The sequence below is a fragment of the Polypterus senegalus genome, chromosome 12 (genome assembly GCF_016835505.1).
Source record: "Polypterus senegalus isolate Bchr_013 chromosome 12, ASM1683550v1, whole genome shotgun sequence".
Classification (NCBI taxonomy): Eukaryota; Metazoa; Chordata; class Cladistia; order Polypteriformes; family Polypteridae; genus Polypterus; species Polypterus senegalus.
The window spans coordinates 4,097,440-4,116,125 of NC_053165.1; the positions used below are offsets into that span (position 1 = coordinate 4,097,440).

General features: G+C 44.6%; 1 protein-coding gene across 4 annotated transcripts in view; it reads right to left on the bottom strand.

Moving 5' to 3' along the window:
- Positions 1–2,599: 2,599 nt before the first annotated feature.
- Positions 2,600–18,686, bottom strand: part of eogt (EGF domain-specific O-linked N-acetylglucosamine (GlcNAc) transferase) — a 31,318-nt gene continuing 15,231 nt past the window's right edge. Inside the window, exons 8-16 of one of the 4 annotated variants that reach the window (XM_039770768.1) lie at positions 16,535–16,638; positions 13,752–13,844; positions 13,588–13,659; positions 12,860–12,946; positions 11,723–11,791; positions 11,121–11,182; positions 9,119–9,238; positions 8,714–8,887; positions 2,600–5,016 (exon numbers count right to left, since the gene is read on the bottom strand). In XM_039770768.1, the coding sequence (XP_039626702.1) occupies positions 4,803–5,016; positions 8,714–8,887; positions 9,119–9,238; positions 11,121–11,182; positions 11,723–11,791; positions 12,860–12,946; positions 13,588–13,659; positions 13,752–13,844; positions 16,535–16,638 (995 nt within the window). In that variant the 3' untranslated portion in view covers positions 2,600–4,802. Of the gene's footprint in view, positions 5,017–8,713; positions 8,888–9,118; positions 9,310–11,120; positions 11,183–11,722; positions 11,792–12,859; positions 12,947–13,587; positions 13,660–13,751; positions 13,845–16,534; positions 16,639–18,686 lie in introns of those variants that run through there. The other 3 variants (XM_039770769.1, XM_039770770.1, XM_039770771.1) reach the window with 3 other exon arrangements.

The following is an 18,686-nucleotide window of genomic DNA, read 5'->3' on the forward strand; positions in this document are numbered from 1 at the left end:
GCCCAGACTTCCCTCTCCCCGGCCACTTCTTCTAGCTCTTCCGGGAGAATCCCAAGGCGATCCCAGGCCAGCCGGGAGACACAGTTCCTCCAGCGTGTCCTGGGTCTTCCCCGAGGCTTCCTCCCGGTTGTAAGGGGAAACCAGGAACAACAATTAACAGAAAAAACAGATCTGCTGCCAGATGATAATTTAAAAAACAAAAATCCAGATTGCACGTATGCTTTAGAAATGTAATTCTAGGTACAGAAAACACAACGTCAAACAAAGTCACTCTGAAAGATTAAAAGGACCTTGAAGAGGTTTATATTTACTAAAAATGGTGATCTGATCCACGTTGATCAGCACACGCAGGTAAGTGAATGTCCCCTTGGGATTAATAAAGTATCTATCTATCTATCTATCGGTCTGGACTCGGCAGCCGTGGCATTAAGGACCTCATCAGCCCACCAACAGTGAGGCGACATCTCAGACTCGACGGCCGTAGCCGCGTTTGTTCTGCGAACCTCCGGCGCCATCTGCTGGATCATTTCGGAAGTGCAGCCACTTGAAGTTTTAAATATCCAATCGCATCCTGTCCTGAATGGATTCCTGGGTGGGGTCCAGATAGAGAGAGGATGGTTGCTTGGAGGGATCTTGTCCTCTGTCTGGTGGCACATACATCATAACCATGGGGTTTCATTATAATCGGTGACATCTTCACAATATTTCCAGTATTTGTGATCCTGAGGACTCCTTCTAAGGCTTTGAAATCTCGATTTTCTTTTTGTCCAACGCCTCCCGACTCACCAGTACTGCATAAATGCCCACATATGCCAGGCTGATCGACTCGTCTCGGTGTCAAGTAATGCAAGACGTCAAACATTTGTGGGGTTTCCTCGATTTTAGACCCTCTACACCCAAACCCCCTCCTTTTCAGGCGATTTTCAAACCTTATTTTATGCAGGAAATGACACCCTTATGATAAACAGTAAGCCAACAAGGGGCTTTAGCAAAAATGACCACCAGGACTTGAAGTTGTGGAGGCTTCATCAATTGACTTGGCAAGGGGTCACAAAGCTTTGGGGGAAAAAAAAATCGGGGAAAGGAAACATTGGCGTGGGGAGCGTCGTTTGATGCGATTTCGAGGTTATGAATATGAAACTTATTTTTGATTCTTTAGCGGTGGTCCCACCCCTCTACAAGTAAGAGCCGCCCCCAGAAGGTCAGTGATTATGAAGAGGAAGTCATTTCTGAGCCGAGTGTGACAAGTGACAAACCTCTATGCCAATGGAGATCATTTAGACTGAAAGTGAAGCACACGTCACTATTTCAGATATCTGACACAACTACTCCTACCTCTTCACGTAAGTCGGGACACTGCTTATGGACCCAGAAGTATCCGGACCCTTAATTCAGTAGCTTGGGGGGCTCCTTTAATAGCAAGCCCAGCTCCGAGTCTTCTCCTCAAGCTTTGCACTCCTCCATTGGAGCTGGTGGGACGCGCCGGTCACCTGCCATCTTCAGGTCTCTCCTCAAGTGTTCTATGGGGTTCATGTCCGGGACACTCAATGACACACTGAGGCTTGTCCTGGAGCCTCTCCAGCATTGTCTTGGCAGTTTGCTTCAGGTCACCGGTGTGCCCGCCGGGCAGCTGTCCCTCATGTGTCTCTCTCTCTGTTTGGCTCCATTCACCTTTCCCTCAGTCTCACGGCCCGCTGCCACCATTGTGCTTCACCGGCAGGCAATGAGCAGCGTGTGGTCTTCACCAGGCTTCGTGCTTGAAGCTCCGTTTCTATCTCCTCAGACCAGGGCAGCTTTGTCCCTCTTGCTCGTAGAGTCCTTTAAATGCCACTAACTGGCGAGTGGCTTCCATCTGGCTGCTCTGCCATAAATGCCCGACTGATGGGATGCTGAGAGACGGTCGTCCTTCTGAAGCTCTGTGAGAGCGGCCATTGGGTTCTTGGTCACCTGTCTTGTAGGTCATTCACAGATCCCAGCAGACGAGTGTCCTTAAATGAAAAGGCAATCACAGCAGCACCTTCTGCAAGCCTTTCATCACCTGTAGCGTCCGATAAAAAAATGACAAGAAAAATAAAACATACAGCAGTGCAATCTTTATTTTATACAGTGTATCGTGTAAGAGTGCATTGAGTTGTCAATGTCGTGACTGCTAATGAGCTACAATAGGCAAACCATCAAAGGCAGGAGGCCCACGTCATTCAGCTCCCCACCTCTCTCAAGTGGTCCCGTCCTGCCAGGTCAGCCCGATGTCCTTAATCGAAACTAGCTGTCCCCCCGCAGCTCTGCCCACATCGCAGTGAAAAGGGACACACTTTAAAAATCAATTTAAAAAGCTTTAAAATACGGAATTCTGGCCATGGGGTAGGTAGGTAGGTAGGTGCGCTCTGATGCCAAACGCTGGCACCGTATCTGATCGCGTTCAGCTCCGACGGGCGCTATCTCTGCCAATCAGCGCTGCCCCTAAAACACGCGTAGCTCTGATCTCTCCCTCAAAAACGTCAAACGTTACTCCTTAACAATCTCTAGATGATCATGTCTGCTGAACAAACAGTTATTGCTAGCTATGTGGAGGCGAGGTGCGCTCCAACACGTGGCGACAGGTAAACTAACTCGAATGGAGGCTGGCACATGACTGAGGGGGGGATCCACCCCCCTCGGCCCGCAGCCTCTGTCTGGGGTTAATGCAAATCTATCACTCCTGCAAGGATGATGAGAGAAGTCGCACAATCGGCCGGAATGTTCAAACAAATTATAGAAAGAAAAAAAACAAAAAAACCCGATGATCTAAATCGGCGAAGTAGAAAAGCAGCCAGACAGAGGATCATATAGAGAGAGAGATGAGATGAAGACACGGGTTTGGGCCACCAAGCCGAAAGGCCTGCCCCGTGCCCAAGGCTGCCCTGCAGTTCGCTGGCGACTCTTTGTTTAGGGCTGTGCTTCCCAAACTCGGTCCTCGGGACCCCCTGGAGCTGCAGGCTTTTGTTCCAGCCCGATTGGCACCAATTCATAATGGAGCTGAACTTCCTCTCCCTTCAGATGAGCACAGCAGTGCGGTTTTTACATCAGAAGACCTTTAGAAATATTTCTGCAGTTTTTGCTTCATCCTGCTCTGACGTTCATCCAGTCCAACAAACTTGGGGGTTGGTGGCACGATTGGCACTCCAGCCAGTGTATAAAACCCCCCACAGTTCCAGCGTGGTGCCAGTCCGGGTGGGTTGACGGTGTGGTGGGTGCGGCAGTGCCCTGAGCTGCCATCCTGTCTCTCTCTCCCTTTGCTATACGTAACTTTAAATGTTTAACTCCTTCTTGGTGTTCTCCTGTTATTTTCCCTCATTGTATCCTAACGGTGACAAGTGACACCCGGGTGAGCAACACTAAATGGTGAAAGGCTGCGAGTCCCTCAGCGTCAGCCCCCCTGTTTAGTCACTAATGGAACAGCAGAATTGAAACCAGAAAATGAACACAAATAAAAAAAAAAAAAAACAACAACAATACATTCTCTGCATAATACAATATAATAAAAATCTTCTCACACGCAGACATTGAAATTCCTTCATTGACCCCAAAACACAGAGACTGGGAAATTACAGTTAGGCTAGGAGTCCAATTAAAAAGCAAGCCCTGCAGCCCCAGGGGGTCTCCAGGACCACTGGAGTTTGGGGGCCACTGGAGTGGATCCTCCACCCGTCCCTTGCTTACGGGTATGTAAAGCAGACCTTGGCAGCGGCATCTTGTGGTCTTCGTCGGGCTGCTTCGGCTCTGTGCAGTGAGGCACTGGATACGCCGGTAAGGCGACTCTCATTCTGAAGTGTCAAGACATACGGGACGGACCACCGCTGCCCACTCCAAAGTGAAGACCACACTGCCCGGGTGAATGTAAGTGGGCTCTGCGAAGGTCTAAATGAGTAATGGAGGGGTCCCTGCAGCACTCGAGCTAAAGGTCTGCCAGTTCATTCAGTCGTTCAAAACAGCGTCATGTCAGTCCTTTACTCCAACAGCAAACGCCGAGTGCGTCTCAGGGCGATTCTCACGAGGATATCGTGAAAAGAATTTCAATCTTAAACAGTTTCAGAATACGAGACTCAAAGATTCGCTTTACGGGAAATACTTGGGCCACTTTGGACAAGGTCCTGAAAATGAATGGCGGCTCTGTGAGGACGTCCCGTCACCTTCATTGTCTAATTGGCTGATGTGATGACGCGTGTAAGACCCTGAGAATTCCATACTGCATCACAGACTTCATAAATACGTAGCAGACATTCAGTGCAAGTCGGGTGTTCTTTACAGTTTTATCGCACGTTACTTCCTTACACATTCCTTCTCATTCACTGAAATGGAGGACGCGTTCCTCTTTATGTCACACACACCGATTTTAATCTTCAAGTTCATTTCCTAAAGAGCTGCCGACCGCCGAGACTTTTGGGTTGAAGCCCCCCAAACAGCAGCCACCCTCGCACGTCGTGTACCAGACGTGGCATCGAGTACTTCACGGCCTTCACAAGGGGGTCCGACTCCTACATTTCACAAGCGATAGGGGATGTAAAGCCAGCCGCTGGTCCATTCTCAAGTGATACTTCTGGACAGCTCACTAATAAAGTGCAAGAAGAAATCGGAACTTTCACCAACGGAGGAAAACTGCAGTTCTATTGAGGAATTGGTTACCACCAAAACTGTGACCCTTCACATACCTTAGATCATTCATTCACTCATTCATTCATTCTTGCTGAAGTAAAACACAATCATTTCATCCACAGAGGCAAAAAATATGAAAACCATGTGCATATCTTGAAACTACGACCTGATTAAAAAAGTAAATGCTCAGATAATCCAAGGAAATCTCTTATTGGCAAAGTCCTCCCTCTGCACGCCTCACAGCTCGTCCCGTTTCCGCCTGAAAGGCCACTGAGGGTGCTGCTTAACGTACTCTGCTGCTGACAGAACAAGACGCATGAACTCCTGGACATCAAACGAGTAGTTGGTGAATTTGGGGTGTTCTCCAAGAGTGGGATGGTGGCCCTGCGTATAAGGAGACATAAAAGAAGAAGAAGACCACCTTAGGAATGCAAGCACGCCATCGAGCGGCCGTTTATGGTAGAGCAGGTGGATGGAAGCCACTCCTGAGCAGAAGACATGGGGCGAGTCACTTAGGTATTTAATGGCTTGAGACTGTCAGGTCTGAGTCTTTGGGCAGAGCACTGGGTCTTGTGAAGGCCACACGCCTAATGCCATCTCTACAGTGAAGCATGGTGGGGACACTGCAGAATGCTGTGGTGACAGGGACATTGGCCAGAATTGGGGCAGCCAAATACAGAGAGGACCAAGAAGAAAACCTGTGCCAGAGTGCATGCCAGCTCAGACTGTGGCAGTGGTTCAATGACCCAAAGATGACAGAAGAGCCAATGCTGGAGTGACTTTGGGACAAATCTGAGTGTCTGTGAGTGGCCCAGACGTACACCTTGTGTGTGTGGAGAGACCTGAAGAAGGCCGTTCACAGCAGTGGCGGAGCTCGAGTTCATGCCACTCGGTGCCCTCCGACATATCTGAATATGTTAACCTATTTAAACAGAAAATTAAAATGACGTATAGAGAAAAATTAAGATACATGTTGCATAGATTTATTCATATATAGAAAAACAGCAATACGTTTTCACCTACAATTTAATCAATTAAATAGGAATATCGTATAGACGCTGCACTGATAATTATCAGAATAATATAATTACGCTGCGAAAACCTGAACCAGTGTGGTGCACAAGTGATAGGTGGGGATGAGCAAAAACGCATTCGGATTGAAAACGAAACAAAATTCTAAACTGTAAAGGAGTTGTTCATCTTCCTAAACATTCTGATCTGCCGTGTGTGATGCCATCACAGGACAGTCAGAAAACGATTTCTGAAGCATTTGTGGATCAAGATCAGACAATTTGACTTGAGTGATATTTTTCCGAACCCTGCTGCCTACACACAAATTGTACCGAGCCTTTTGGCCAGTAATGCCGCCCGGGGGTGAACGCCCCCCCCCCCTTCCTCTGCCCACCCCTACCTACACCGCCGGCTCACAGATGCTGCTCATCAAGGCTGTACGCTTAAAAAAGAGCAGAGAAGGGAAGAAGACAAAGCGCCCGAGGTTTATGGCGGAGGGGACAGGCGAGACCGATCCCATTGTTGCTTGTGGAGCACCAAAGTCCTATACAGCTTGCTGGTGGCCTCCTCGAAGAAATCCCGATCCACTGAAGGAAGTGAACTGGACAGCTGAAAGGATCGAGATCAGAGTGAGCAATTAATAATCTTTTATTCTGGGATGGCACGTCTGAGGAATTGAAACATTGGGAGATTATTTGATCTTCTAAAGGACTCAACTGAGTGGGTGTTGTGGGATATTCTGGGTCTGTGATTTTTGTTATTTGTATACTGTATGTGTCGGAAGAGGGATCGGCGCATGGCTGGGGCGTTTGTGCGATTTGCATGGAAGTCATTAATTACACTCTGCACCGTTTCTCGGGGTCATTTTTGGATAGTAAAATTTTATTAGTTGATGTGATCTTTCGGTGCCGATGGAAGGGGTCCGAAGGCAGTCTGGGGTTGACGTACAATCCGTACTTGACATATCACTAGAAACCTGGTGGATCGTAGCGATTGCACTTTATGTGGCTATCAGAGCTCGAGAGGACCTGCCAGGAAGAGTAGGATACACTGCCAAGTCCAGGGGTGCCAAGAGTGTAGACACCCAAGAACACTCCGGGGGCTTTTAGCAAAGCACTGAATTAAGGGCCTTCCTGTACATACATGACAGATTTCTATAATAAATGTGTAAACCTTTCTGAAAACGTATTTTTAATTTTGTCATTCAGAGCTATTGCGTGTAGATTGATAAGCAAAAATGGGAAATGCATTCATTTAAAAATCAAATCTACAACATAATAAAATGGGGTTTGAGTATTTTCTGACTCCACTAATTGCAAAGAAAAAAAACTTCATGTCTACCCGCTGTCAGGTGTGTGTGCCCTGGGTATCCCCTTCCTGGCTCTGCTCCACCACTGGGGGACGAGAGGGGGCGCCGTCACTAACTGTGTCTTCCCTTTTTTACCCGCAGGTCTGAAGGACACCAAACTCCACCCACAGAGCAGGCCCCACCCCTTCTAGTTGGCTGTAACTGAACCGGACGAGTCCCACAGGCTGGCACCTCACTGTTGGGGCGGGGCTACACAGTAATAGTGTATTCGATGTGTGTTATTGCCATCGTCCCATTTTGCTGTTCATGATGTGTACGTCCGTGAATGTTGTCCCCGGAAATACAGAGGGGACGGATGAGGGAGAGAGACACCGCAGCCCGAGGATGGAAAGCACCTGTTCATGTTCTCTTACATCCGGTTCAGTACTATTTAAACGATCAGGAGGGAAAGAAAAAGAAAAGAGAAGGACGGAGATTTCATTTATTTTTCACATTTCGCATTGTATCCAGTTTGTTTCTCATTCCACCAGATTCACTTCAGCTCAATCATCACCAGAAACCCCAGGGTTGGACTTCATTATCCACCATACGCTGAGGAAACACGGTGAGACTGTTTCATTTATTCGGGAGACTGAAACACATCCATTTTCTTGATCAGTCATCCGTATTCAGGACAGTAATATACCCGGACTCAAGTTCACCTTCATTTTCATTTCAGTATTGTTATTTGTGTTTGTTACACGTTACAAGGGCAATGGAGGGTTTGTTATTGTGTATACGCTGTTTTCACATTGCTGCTTTGGTGGGGGGGGGATATACATACTGTGATGGACGGCCGGCAACTCATCCCGGCTGCTAGATGGCGTCTTCCCTGCAGCATGGAGGTGCCCTGGATTCCCGCAGGGCACAATGGGAGCTGGAGTTCAGCTTCACCTGCTGGGTGCCATTGTGGGGATTTTTATTTCCTCTGTAGCCTGGAAGTACTCCCAAGTCACGGGGACGGAAGAACAGAAGTTCATCTGACCCGGAAGTGCTATTGAATCACATGGACAGAAGGACAGGAGCACTTCCAGGTCAAGGACTATTTAAAGGACTATGGGAAACCCAGCAAGCTGAGCCGGAGTTGGGCGGTAGAGTGACGGAGCTACTGGGAGGAGAGGAGGATTGTTCTTACCATTGATTTGTGGTGGTGGAGGTGCTTGAAAAGCACAACATATTCAAAAAGAAGAAATGAAAAATATTTCTAGTGCTTTTACTTGGGGTCTGGACGTCTTGAGGAGCAACAGCGCCCTCTAGTGTCTCTCTATCTATCTATCTATCTATCTATATAATTTTGTACATGTGGAATTAGTATTTTTGTAATTGTGTTTCATTTAGTATACTTACACACCTGTTTTACATATCAGCTTTTGTGTGCTTGTGTTTAAATATTGTGTTAAAATATTATTTGTTAGAAGTACGGCTTGCTATATGTAGGTTCGCCTCAGTAATTCACCCAGGCCACAGGTCTTGGTAGCATGGCTGCCGGCCGATCACAGGGGACAGAGCTCCATCGTGACAGCATCCTTTACTCGGAGTCGTGAAGTTTTCGTATTTGGGCTGCGATAGCCGATATACACATTGCACCCTTTTTTCTACAAGATTGATATTAAATGGGGTTGGTGCCCCAATTCTTCTTCCCAGCAGTCTGTGGACACAGTCACACTGTTGACATCTTAAAAAAAGGGTTTGTTAGTAGAAATGTATGCCAGCTCTACCAACCTTGTCTTGAGGAAATACTTTGTTCTTCTTTTGCCAGGTGACATATCGCACTCCTCTAAGTCGAGCCAAGTCAAAGTAGCAGGATTCATCCTTACAATTATACCTGCAAAATGCACAGCAGCCCTCCAGATATCACTACAGTATATTTCAATCCAAACCAGAGAGCAGAGTTCACTAAAACATTGAAAGAAATAGAAAGCAGAGGGCACAGGTTGCGGTTGTATATTTTGGCAAAGTACGCCAGCCTTTTCTGTCTTTTAAAATCTTAGCCACGTCGTCCGACACAGTCATGCTGTGTTTCATTTACATTAGCCAAGCTTTTCCAATTCATTCATTTTACAGTTTTAATATAAACCAAGATTAGCCTGCAATGACCCTTAGAATAAAAGAAATCGTACAACTTACAGTTCAAATATGACAGCCCAGTCCGGCAAGAAGAGCAAATGTGTGAGTCCTGCTCCATGCATTCCAATAAAGATATCGGAATTGTGCGTTATATTTAGCTGTTCCAGAAACCCAATTTCCCTGTGGTGACGTGAGATACACAATTATTCACTGTACTTTTGCCCACTGAGATCCAGTGTAAAATCCAAAACCTAAAGAATGATATTTAGGCAAGAAAAAGAATTCATTACTACTGACGGGAACAAGTCGGCCACAATTAACTCCGACTCAGGGCACCAAGAGTGAACAGAGGCGGCCAGCTGGACCCAGCAAATGTAATCTTAAATTACTTTACATCAGCGAAAAAAACAAAATGTATTAGGAAATTACGTGCGACTTTTACAGTAAACAGTTTGAAGCATTTAGTAAGGAAATGCCCGATTTGTGAATCCTGACAGTAAACAGGAAGAATTAAAAGGCAGAGCAGTTCAGTCTTTTTAAAGTTAAAGTTATTTCTCACAAACATGCTGTGTATGCATTTGTCAAGCAAAATTGTGTTCTAAAAAGTTCTTAGTTTTCTATAAAAAAAAAAAAAAAAGCCTTGCTCACACTAGCACTTTACATTGTCGTCTTATGGGGCACAGAGGAAAAGCTTAAAAACGTACCAAATACGCCCATTAGAGGTCGAGTACTGACCTGCGATCACACACACTAACACACACACACACACTAAAAGAGTTTATCATCTCCTTCTTCTTCTTCTGTTAGGGGTCGCCACAGCGGATCATCTTCTTCCATATCTTTCTGTCCTCTGCATCTTGTAACCCAGGGCGCGACCGGTCCAGTATGCCGGATGCCCTTCCTGACGTAACCCTCCCCATTTATCTGGGCTTGGGACTGGCGTGAAGAAACACATTGGTTTGTGCATCCCCTGTGGCTGGGTTCTAAAAAAACAGTTTATACACCTCATGAAAATGAAAGGTCCCATTGTTATCGGCCATTTTAAAAGAACGGCCATGCGCGACAGCTCAGCACTTTCTGTGCAGTAATAACTTTTCCACTTCCTAGCGAAAGACCAAATCGCAGTAAAATCTTTTGTGCCACGTGGTTTTCTTTTGCCGTGTTTATGTGAGAATTTGCACAAGCGCATAGAAAATGTTTCCTTACCACAAGACAAAAACCGACTACCAGGAATGCATAATAAAACGATCACAAACATTCATCAGAAACACGGACGGTGCAGATCAATAATCAGCAACGTGTCTTCGTTTGACGGTAAGTCTTTAAGCTGCTCCTCTGTTCACTATACCCTCCATTGTAAAGCACCAGAGTGGCAAGAAATGTACTGTTAAGTTTGCAGAACTTTAGAATACAATTCCGAGTGGTAAATGGATATACAAAATGTACGTGAAGAAATAACATTGGCTTGAGGAATAATAAACTTATCCTTTAAGGGATTTTTAACTTAATGAAGCTGAAATTGGAATTGCTTAATATTAGCATTTCAGCCACAGAGTGCCATGTGTTAGAAAGTTTTGGCCCATAAAGAAATTGTGTAAAACGTGTATTCAGAATTCCACCGAGGTAAGTCGACTCTAACGCGATTAACCTTTGCTCTCGCCCCGGCGCTTGTTCAGTTTTAGTTACAGGATTTAGTCTGACAGAAACCGAACTGACATTCCAGACTCGGCGATCGCACATACGAGGGACTTTCAAAAAGTCTCCGCACTTTTGATATTTTCGTTGGAGACGGTGAAGGCAGGAGGAGTAGTAATTGGGCATTAAAAAGTTGGTACGACGCTGGGAAAATTGCATCGCAAACAAAGGTGACTATGTAGAAAAGTGACGTCACTTGTTTTTGAAAGTCTTAATAAATAAAGTGCGAAAAACTTTTTGAACGCCGCTCGTATTTGGGGGCACCTTCAGTAACTTAGCAGACAAAAACAAAGCGTACAACACAACGGCTTCTTTGAATGTATTAACCAAAGTGCTTTTCTTATGGACTGTCAATCCAACAACTTACTTGTATTTGTAGTCTACTTCTTGTACTTCCAAAAAAGTCAGAGTCTTCATCGCGTTTATTAGCTGAAACACAAAATGTAGCAGAACATGAGAACAACAAGCTCATCCATCCAGTTTACCAAAATCATCCCGTCAAGGTCTGAAGGTCCCTAACGTCCTCCTCTCTGCCACACGACTTGGTCACTTATGCCGTGTGCCAGCGCTTCTCGGGCCCCTGTGTTCTTGTTGCCGCCACAGCCCACCCTCTCTCGGCTTTAAGTTTTCAATTCAAGCTGCACTTCATGGGACATTGCAGGAATATTAAGAGAAGCAATCAAATAAATTAGCAAAAAAGAATTTGGTGACACATTTAGTTATTTATGCTCACAATTTGATGATCTCTTCTTTATTTACTTCCAAAGCATTCACTCATTTTAATCTCTGTCCAAAATATTTCTCCATATAAAACAAGTAAACCTGATGACAACAGTACTTTCCGTATATACTCTACCTATGGTACATGCAGGTGACATTTCTAAGACAACATGAATGCTTGTGACACGCACACTAAGATCCGAGTCACCAAACACATCTGAGAGGAAGCACACAAGACCCCCAACTGACCTCCTGCTGGTTTAAAATTCGACGATACTCGGTGCTGCGTGATAAAAGAGTGACGCGGATTTTGTTCTCCTGAAACAAAACAAAACAAGTTGTAAAGTAACCGTTCACTTTTAATCATCAAAGAAGAGTCCGCTCAATATGACGTCTTGTTGAGGTAAATACGCGTTTTTAAACAGGCCAGCATATCTGCACTTATGGAAACACGTTAATAAGGACGGCACGACAGTTAGAAGGAAATGCCACCGACTGCTTTGAGCCGCTGGGAAGGTGTCCTCCATTAAAAATGAACAAGAGAGCAGCTCAAGTGCTGACACCCGAGACCGCACGAAGGTCAAAATCGAAAAAAGAAATTGCAATTCAGTTTAATAATTCAGAGCTAATAATAACGAGCAAAGCATCTGATCAGGCTCAAACACACATATGTGGAAAGAAGCAAAAACGTAGGGAAATGACCAAGACATTTGAACAGACACCTTTAAGAGTTAATCTGAAATAAGAATGAACTACTAACTAGTAAATGAATTGATTTTCAACCCCACTTAATCTAACGTCGGGTTCTGGCACCCTCATGTAAAGGGCGGGCAGGCGATGGGCAGGCGGCGGGCAGGCCGTCCCAAGGTGTGAACTAAACTCCGAGTAGGTGAGTGAGTGTCGATGGCTCTCATTAAAGGAGCTGATCTCCTGTGCACAGTTTCTTATCCATGGAGCCTCAGAGGAGCCTCACACTGTGCAGCCATTGTCAGCCTTCGTAATTAAGTTGTGTGATTGGTAAAAAGAAAACCACATTTAAATACAAACGTGGACTTCAGCCTCCCATACGCACAAAACTGCTCCGAGTTAACAGACGTCTGGGACTCGACTCAAACTGGTTCAAGTGTTCACCTTCGTGTGTCATGACGCTGTGACATTAGAACAAAGCGCTAATAATGACACATTTTAACTGATAAGCAGCCCCCACACCATTTAATATACAGTATGTGAACAAATCCAGTTACCCTCAATGTCTTTATAACTCTCAGTCAGATTCTGTGTAAGAACCTGACGTGATTTAAGTACAAAACAATTATGGAATATTTGTCTATCCATGCATTTGAAAAATAATTTAAGAAAAAAAACGAACCTCTCCAGTTGTGTTACCTTTGGTTTTTCTTGCTGGATTCGTAACCTGTGAAGGACGTGCTGAGAGAAGGCTCTGAACATGCCACTGTTGTAACAGTCCGAGATCTGCAAATCAGACATGAGCTGTGAGAGCCTGGCACACACATTGGCACAGGACTGGGCCGTTCTCCTGTGGTCAAGTCACATTTCACTTCTGTATTCAAGACAATAAGCCGCCTGCCTGCTCCCAGTCGGAGTTTTACATCCCAAAGGAGGGCTTGTTTGATGCAAAGCCCAATGGCAGTTTGACTTGTGTGCGCCTTGACGGCTACTTGAATTACGCTGCACAGTGCAGGAGAGGAGACCCTGGCTGACTGAGGATGATTGGAACTGTGGACTAACCTTTCATTTTTCATCTGGATGCAGTTTGACCAGACGCAAGGTAAAAGAATCTACAAATCTACGCTGTACCTATTGCAGGAATGACAGGGTGCCCAAAGAAAATTTAGGGGGCCAACGGTGTCCTCCCATTTAATATTTAAAAAAAAAACAACAAGAAGAAGAAGAAGAGACCATTAAAGAGACACAGAAAGCTTCAGTCCCAAAAACAAGCTCAGTGTAAAGATGGCTGGCGGTGGAGGATTGAGACTGATGTACAAAGAGCCGAGTTAACAGCAGTCCGACACTCCTCAAGCGAGACGCACTCCCTCAATAATACAAACTACAGTACTGTATACAATATCATGGACAAGGTTAAGGAAACTCACCAGAGGAGTATTGTAGAACAGGCCATATCTCATCCGAGGAAGCAAGGAAAAGGTGACTTCTTTGAAACAAACCTACAGGAAAAGAGAAAAACACACACACATTGTAATGTGGAATTTAAAGGAAGACAAAAAAATAATAAAAGACATCAGAGAGTTTAAATTACCCTTTTAGAGTCAAAGGATTTCAGATGAATAACATCATGCTCAGTAAAGGCTCTCCATGTCTCTTTAAAGAGGTCTCCATATTCATAGAAACTCTGAAAAATGATAAAAATAACAAAACCGTCAAGTCCTTAATAAAAGGAAAAGTGTCTGTCGGTTGCTGTGTCTCTGCCATTCCAACAGATGGAGCAGCACACACATTAGCACTGCCTTTACAAATCCCACACCAAATGGCATACAACAGACATTTACAGTGAAATGTTAACGCCGCGGTCTGCTGTCATTACTTAGATGGGTAGCACAACTGGGCCATAGAAATAAAGTCGCAACGCCCTCTTATCTGGCTTTTGATTTTTCCAGCTTCGTTTAATGTTTTTTATCTGCCTTTGCACACTAAAGACGTTACTTTAACTCCCAGATCATATCCTGCCTGTGTGTGTCTGCCAGTCATGTAGGTTGCCATTGGTCCAATTTAAAATATATATAAAATTGAAATCTGGGACAGCAGTTGTAATTCAGGGGGCAACACAAAAATTGTGCATTATTTGATCCTAATAAAATTTTATACCTATAATAAAGCTAAACTAACATCCAGGCTAAAGGACCTTTCAAAAACGTCATTGGGAAGTGTGGTTGTAATGGTGGGGAGAATACTTCACTCCAAGACAGGCGAGTTCAGGCTCATCAAGTTTAAGTCAAGTCATCTTTATTGTCCTCGCAGCCATATAAGAGAACTCTGTGTGACAAAACTGAGGGCCTTCAGGTCCACAGAGCAACCAGCATGAAGTGCAACACGGCTGGCAGGTAGAAAATTCTTTGTTAGTTGTGGTAATTATACTTCAAAGACCCCTGATATTCTATATGGTGGTCCACAAGGCTCTATCCTGGGTCCGCTGCTCTTTTCGATCTCCATGCTTCCGTTAGGTCAGATTATCTCCGGGCATAACATGAGTTACCACAGCTGTGCTGATGACACCCAACTGTACTTATCAATAGCGCCTGATGACCCCGACTCTGTTGATTCACGAACACAATGTCTGACTTGTGTTTCTGAATGGATGAATAGTAACTTTCTCAAGTTAAATAAAGAGAAAACTGAAATTTTAGTGATTGGCAATAATGGACATAATGAGGTTATTAGAAATAAACTTAATGCATTAGGATTAAAAGTCAAGACGGAGGTAAAGAATTTAGGGGTCATTATTGACTCGGACCTGAATTTTAAATCGCATATTAATAAGATCACTAGGACAGCATTTTTTCACTTAAGAAATATAACAACAGTCAGACGTCTTATAACATTGAAAGATGCTGAGAAAGAAGTTCACGCTTCTGTTTTCGGTCGACTAGATTACTGTAACGCTCTCCTCGCAGGACCACCAAAAAAAAAAAAAAACCTAAAGCGTTTGCAATGAGTGCAGAATGGAGCTGCTAGAATCCTAACAAAGAAAATAAAATCCGAGCACATCACACCAGTCTTAGCGTCACTACACTGGTTACCGGTGTCATTCAGAATTGACTGCTTATGGTTTACAAAGCCTTAAATAATCATCTGCTCCATCTTATATATCGGAGTGTCTGACATCTTAAATTACAAATCGTAACCTCAGATCTTCAAATGAAGGTCTGCTTAGAACTCCAAGAGCTAAACTTGAAAGAAGTGGGGAGGCGGGCAGGCGGGCAGGCAGGCGGGCGGGTGTTCGGGTAGGCGCCTTCTGCTGTGATGCACCTAAAATCTGGAATAGCCTGCCAATAGGAATTCACCAGGCTGATACGGTGGAGCACTTTAAAACACTGCTGAGAACACATTACTTTAACATGGCCTTCTCATAACTTCATTTTAGTTTAATCCTGATGCTCTGCGTATTCAATTAATTATCATCACTATTCATGGTGGCTCCAAATACCGTACTAACCCCTACTCTCTCTTCTGTTCTTTTTACGTTCTTTTTACGGTTTTCTGTGATCTGCACTCCCTCACCTGATCAAAGCACCGTGATGTCCCTCCATTGATGGATTAAAGGCCAGAAGTCCACGTGACCGTCATCATCAAGTCCTTCCATGAGAACCCTGAATACCATGAGGACTGACCGAGGTCACTGATGTTAGGTAGAATGCTTAGAGGGGGCTGGGTGGTCTCGTGGCCTCGGACCCCCTGCAGATTTTATTTTTTTCTCCAGCCGTCTGGAGTTCTTTGTTTTTTCTGTCCTCCCTGGCCATCGGACCTCACTTTTATTCCAGGTTAATTAGTGTTCTCTGATTTTAATTCTTACTTTGTCTTTTTTCTCTTCCTTCATCATGTAAAGCACTTTGAGCGACATTATTTATATGAAAATGTGCGAACGAAATAAATGTTGTTGTCGTTGGCTTACGACAAAGTGCCACACGGGAGCTCAGCTCAAAGACACGCATAAGGAATTAACTAGTTGCTGCCTTAGTTTCAAGCTTATTAAATGTAGTGAAAAGTTGAGCAAAGTGACGCCTTTTATCGGCAAACTAAAAAGATTATGATATGGAAGCTTTCGAGGCAACTCGGGCTCCTTTTTCAGGCATTTTTATTACTCTTTAATTTTGTTTTTTGTATCAGTGTGCTGCTGCTGGAATATCTGAATTTCCCCTTGGATTAATAAAGTAGCTATACAAATATAGCCCGGGATCGCCAGCTTCTCCGGCTTTTTCTCCGGCTGACCTCTCGCCATTTTTGGACTCCTTATTTCCCACTGTGATGCACAACAGAAGAGGCAGGATAACAAGAAATGAAGACTAGGATGAGCGCAGTACTCACCGTATCCCACATGACGATGTAGACATCGCGACTGAAGGAGCCGATCAGGTGCTGGGTGATGTAAAGGTTGACGAAGTCACAGAAGTGGTGATACATGTTGACTCCTACAGCAGGAACAGAATGAACAGAGAGATGTGCATGTTGGAAAAGGCCGACACCGCGAGCAGAAATCAACTCCTGCACGACTACAACGTTTAAAACTCAGGTGTCTAAGGTGGCTCATGCTCTTGGTTTTCACGGAGATCTAAATGGTTTTTAGTCAGTGAAAGTTATTCAGAGCATAAGTAGCGTGTGTCTGTTCTCACCTGGCAGGATGATTTCACAAATGAGATCAAGATTCACTTCGCTGAGAACGGAAAATGCTGCTAACTCAACCCGATTCTGAAATTCCTTTAAAATCGATCCTGTGGGTTATCCGAGTTATCTTCTAATTTTCAAACTGGGTGCTTTCAATTCCTCGCGTAGTTTTTAAATAAACGGACAACAGATAATGTTCTGTAATTGCTGCATGAAAGAAGCCAGTGTAGTTCAAGTTCTCAGCCAGTGAGGGATGCGAGTTTCCGTCAGGTGAGGAAACACAAAATTAAAAAAAAAAAAAGACAAAAATGAAGAGGAGGGCAGCAGAGTGGGATTGACAGTTGAAGCCGAGACTCCATGCTAGGCTGAGCTACAGTCCCAGCGCTCGGTGGTCTCGCCAACTCATCACACCCTGCTCTCCTAATCCACGTCACTTTGTTCCCACAGGATACGAACGAACCGCTCCCTCTTGATTCCCACCTCCTTGAGCTGATCCACACCAGGATGGAGACGGTCCAGGAATGAAGTGCCAAGATCAATAGATTTTTTTACAACATTTCCAACTAGTATTTTATATTTAACTGGTCATTTCAACCAAGGTACGGTGCGCCATAGTGGTTCAGATGCCACACCTAGCGGCTGCCCGTGTGTAATCTGCACATCACCTCTGTTCAGCTCAAATTTAGTGGCACAAGGAGGCCCATTAACGGGTGGTGCCTGCCAGGATAAGGCCATCTAATCCCCCAGTTGGATTTGTGGTCTGGGAACGGCATATTAATTCAATATGTCCTTGATACACCTTTCTGTCTTTCTTTTTTTTTTTATTTAATAAACACCTGTTTTATAGTCTAGCGTGTGTAATAACGTCCCAGGACAGAAGGCAGGGGTCATTTCAGAGCCGAATACCGGACTTAAAACAGGAAAATCCGGGACCGCCTCGCACGTGGAGGCCGGTGTCTGTCATCAGCTCTACATATGAAGAAAACCCTGCGGTCTGTACAGAAAGATCGAGAATCGAGAGACAGCGGGGTTGGCTTGCATTTCAGTTTTACGAGGACTCGTTCATCACAAAGAGCAGCCATTTGTCTCATCGCTACCATTACATTCTGTGACCTTCATCCAGGGCCGGATTAAGACGAAATTGCTGATGGCCTGATGCTGCAGCGCCAAAAAGGCCTATTTGTTCTCGGCATTGGCGCCTGTGCACTCGACACTCGCCGCATGCGCCCTCAGACCGACCGAGGAGCCTTAATCACTTGCGACGCAACCAGCCAGCCTTTAATGAACATGAATAATAATAACGACGTAGTATCGTAACAACTCGAGATGAACATCAAACTACGTAACGTCAACATTCAATAGCAACCGTCTGAAAAGTGCACTTAATGCACAAAAGTTTGCAATTCTCTTACGAAACAGAGTAAGAAACAATGAATTTGTAGAGACATTGGGTCAAAGTGACTCCGTCCAGGCTCTTGACGGTAAAAATCTGTCCACGATTTAAATTTCATAACGGACCAGAATCCTGTCGAGGTTTCACCTTTACAGATAACCATTTAAATAGCCATCGATTTTTACTGTACAACCAACTTTCAAGGTGAAAAATTGACTACGTGGCACTTACTGAACAATAATAAAGTGGCAAGAATCCCCAAGATATTGCAAAAAAAACGCAGCTAAATTACTAAGTAAACTGTTTAATGTAAAACTGATAGCATTAACTTGAAATCTTCGGTTAACAATAAACACCACGACGTTAGTTACGTCACAGCGCAACAAACAACAGTAACTGTGTAATAAGTAACGCTGTGTCCAGGTGTCTGAAAGTCGGACTCCAAATTTCATTCTAAGAATT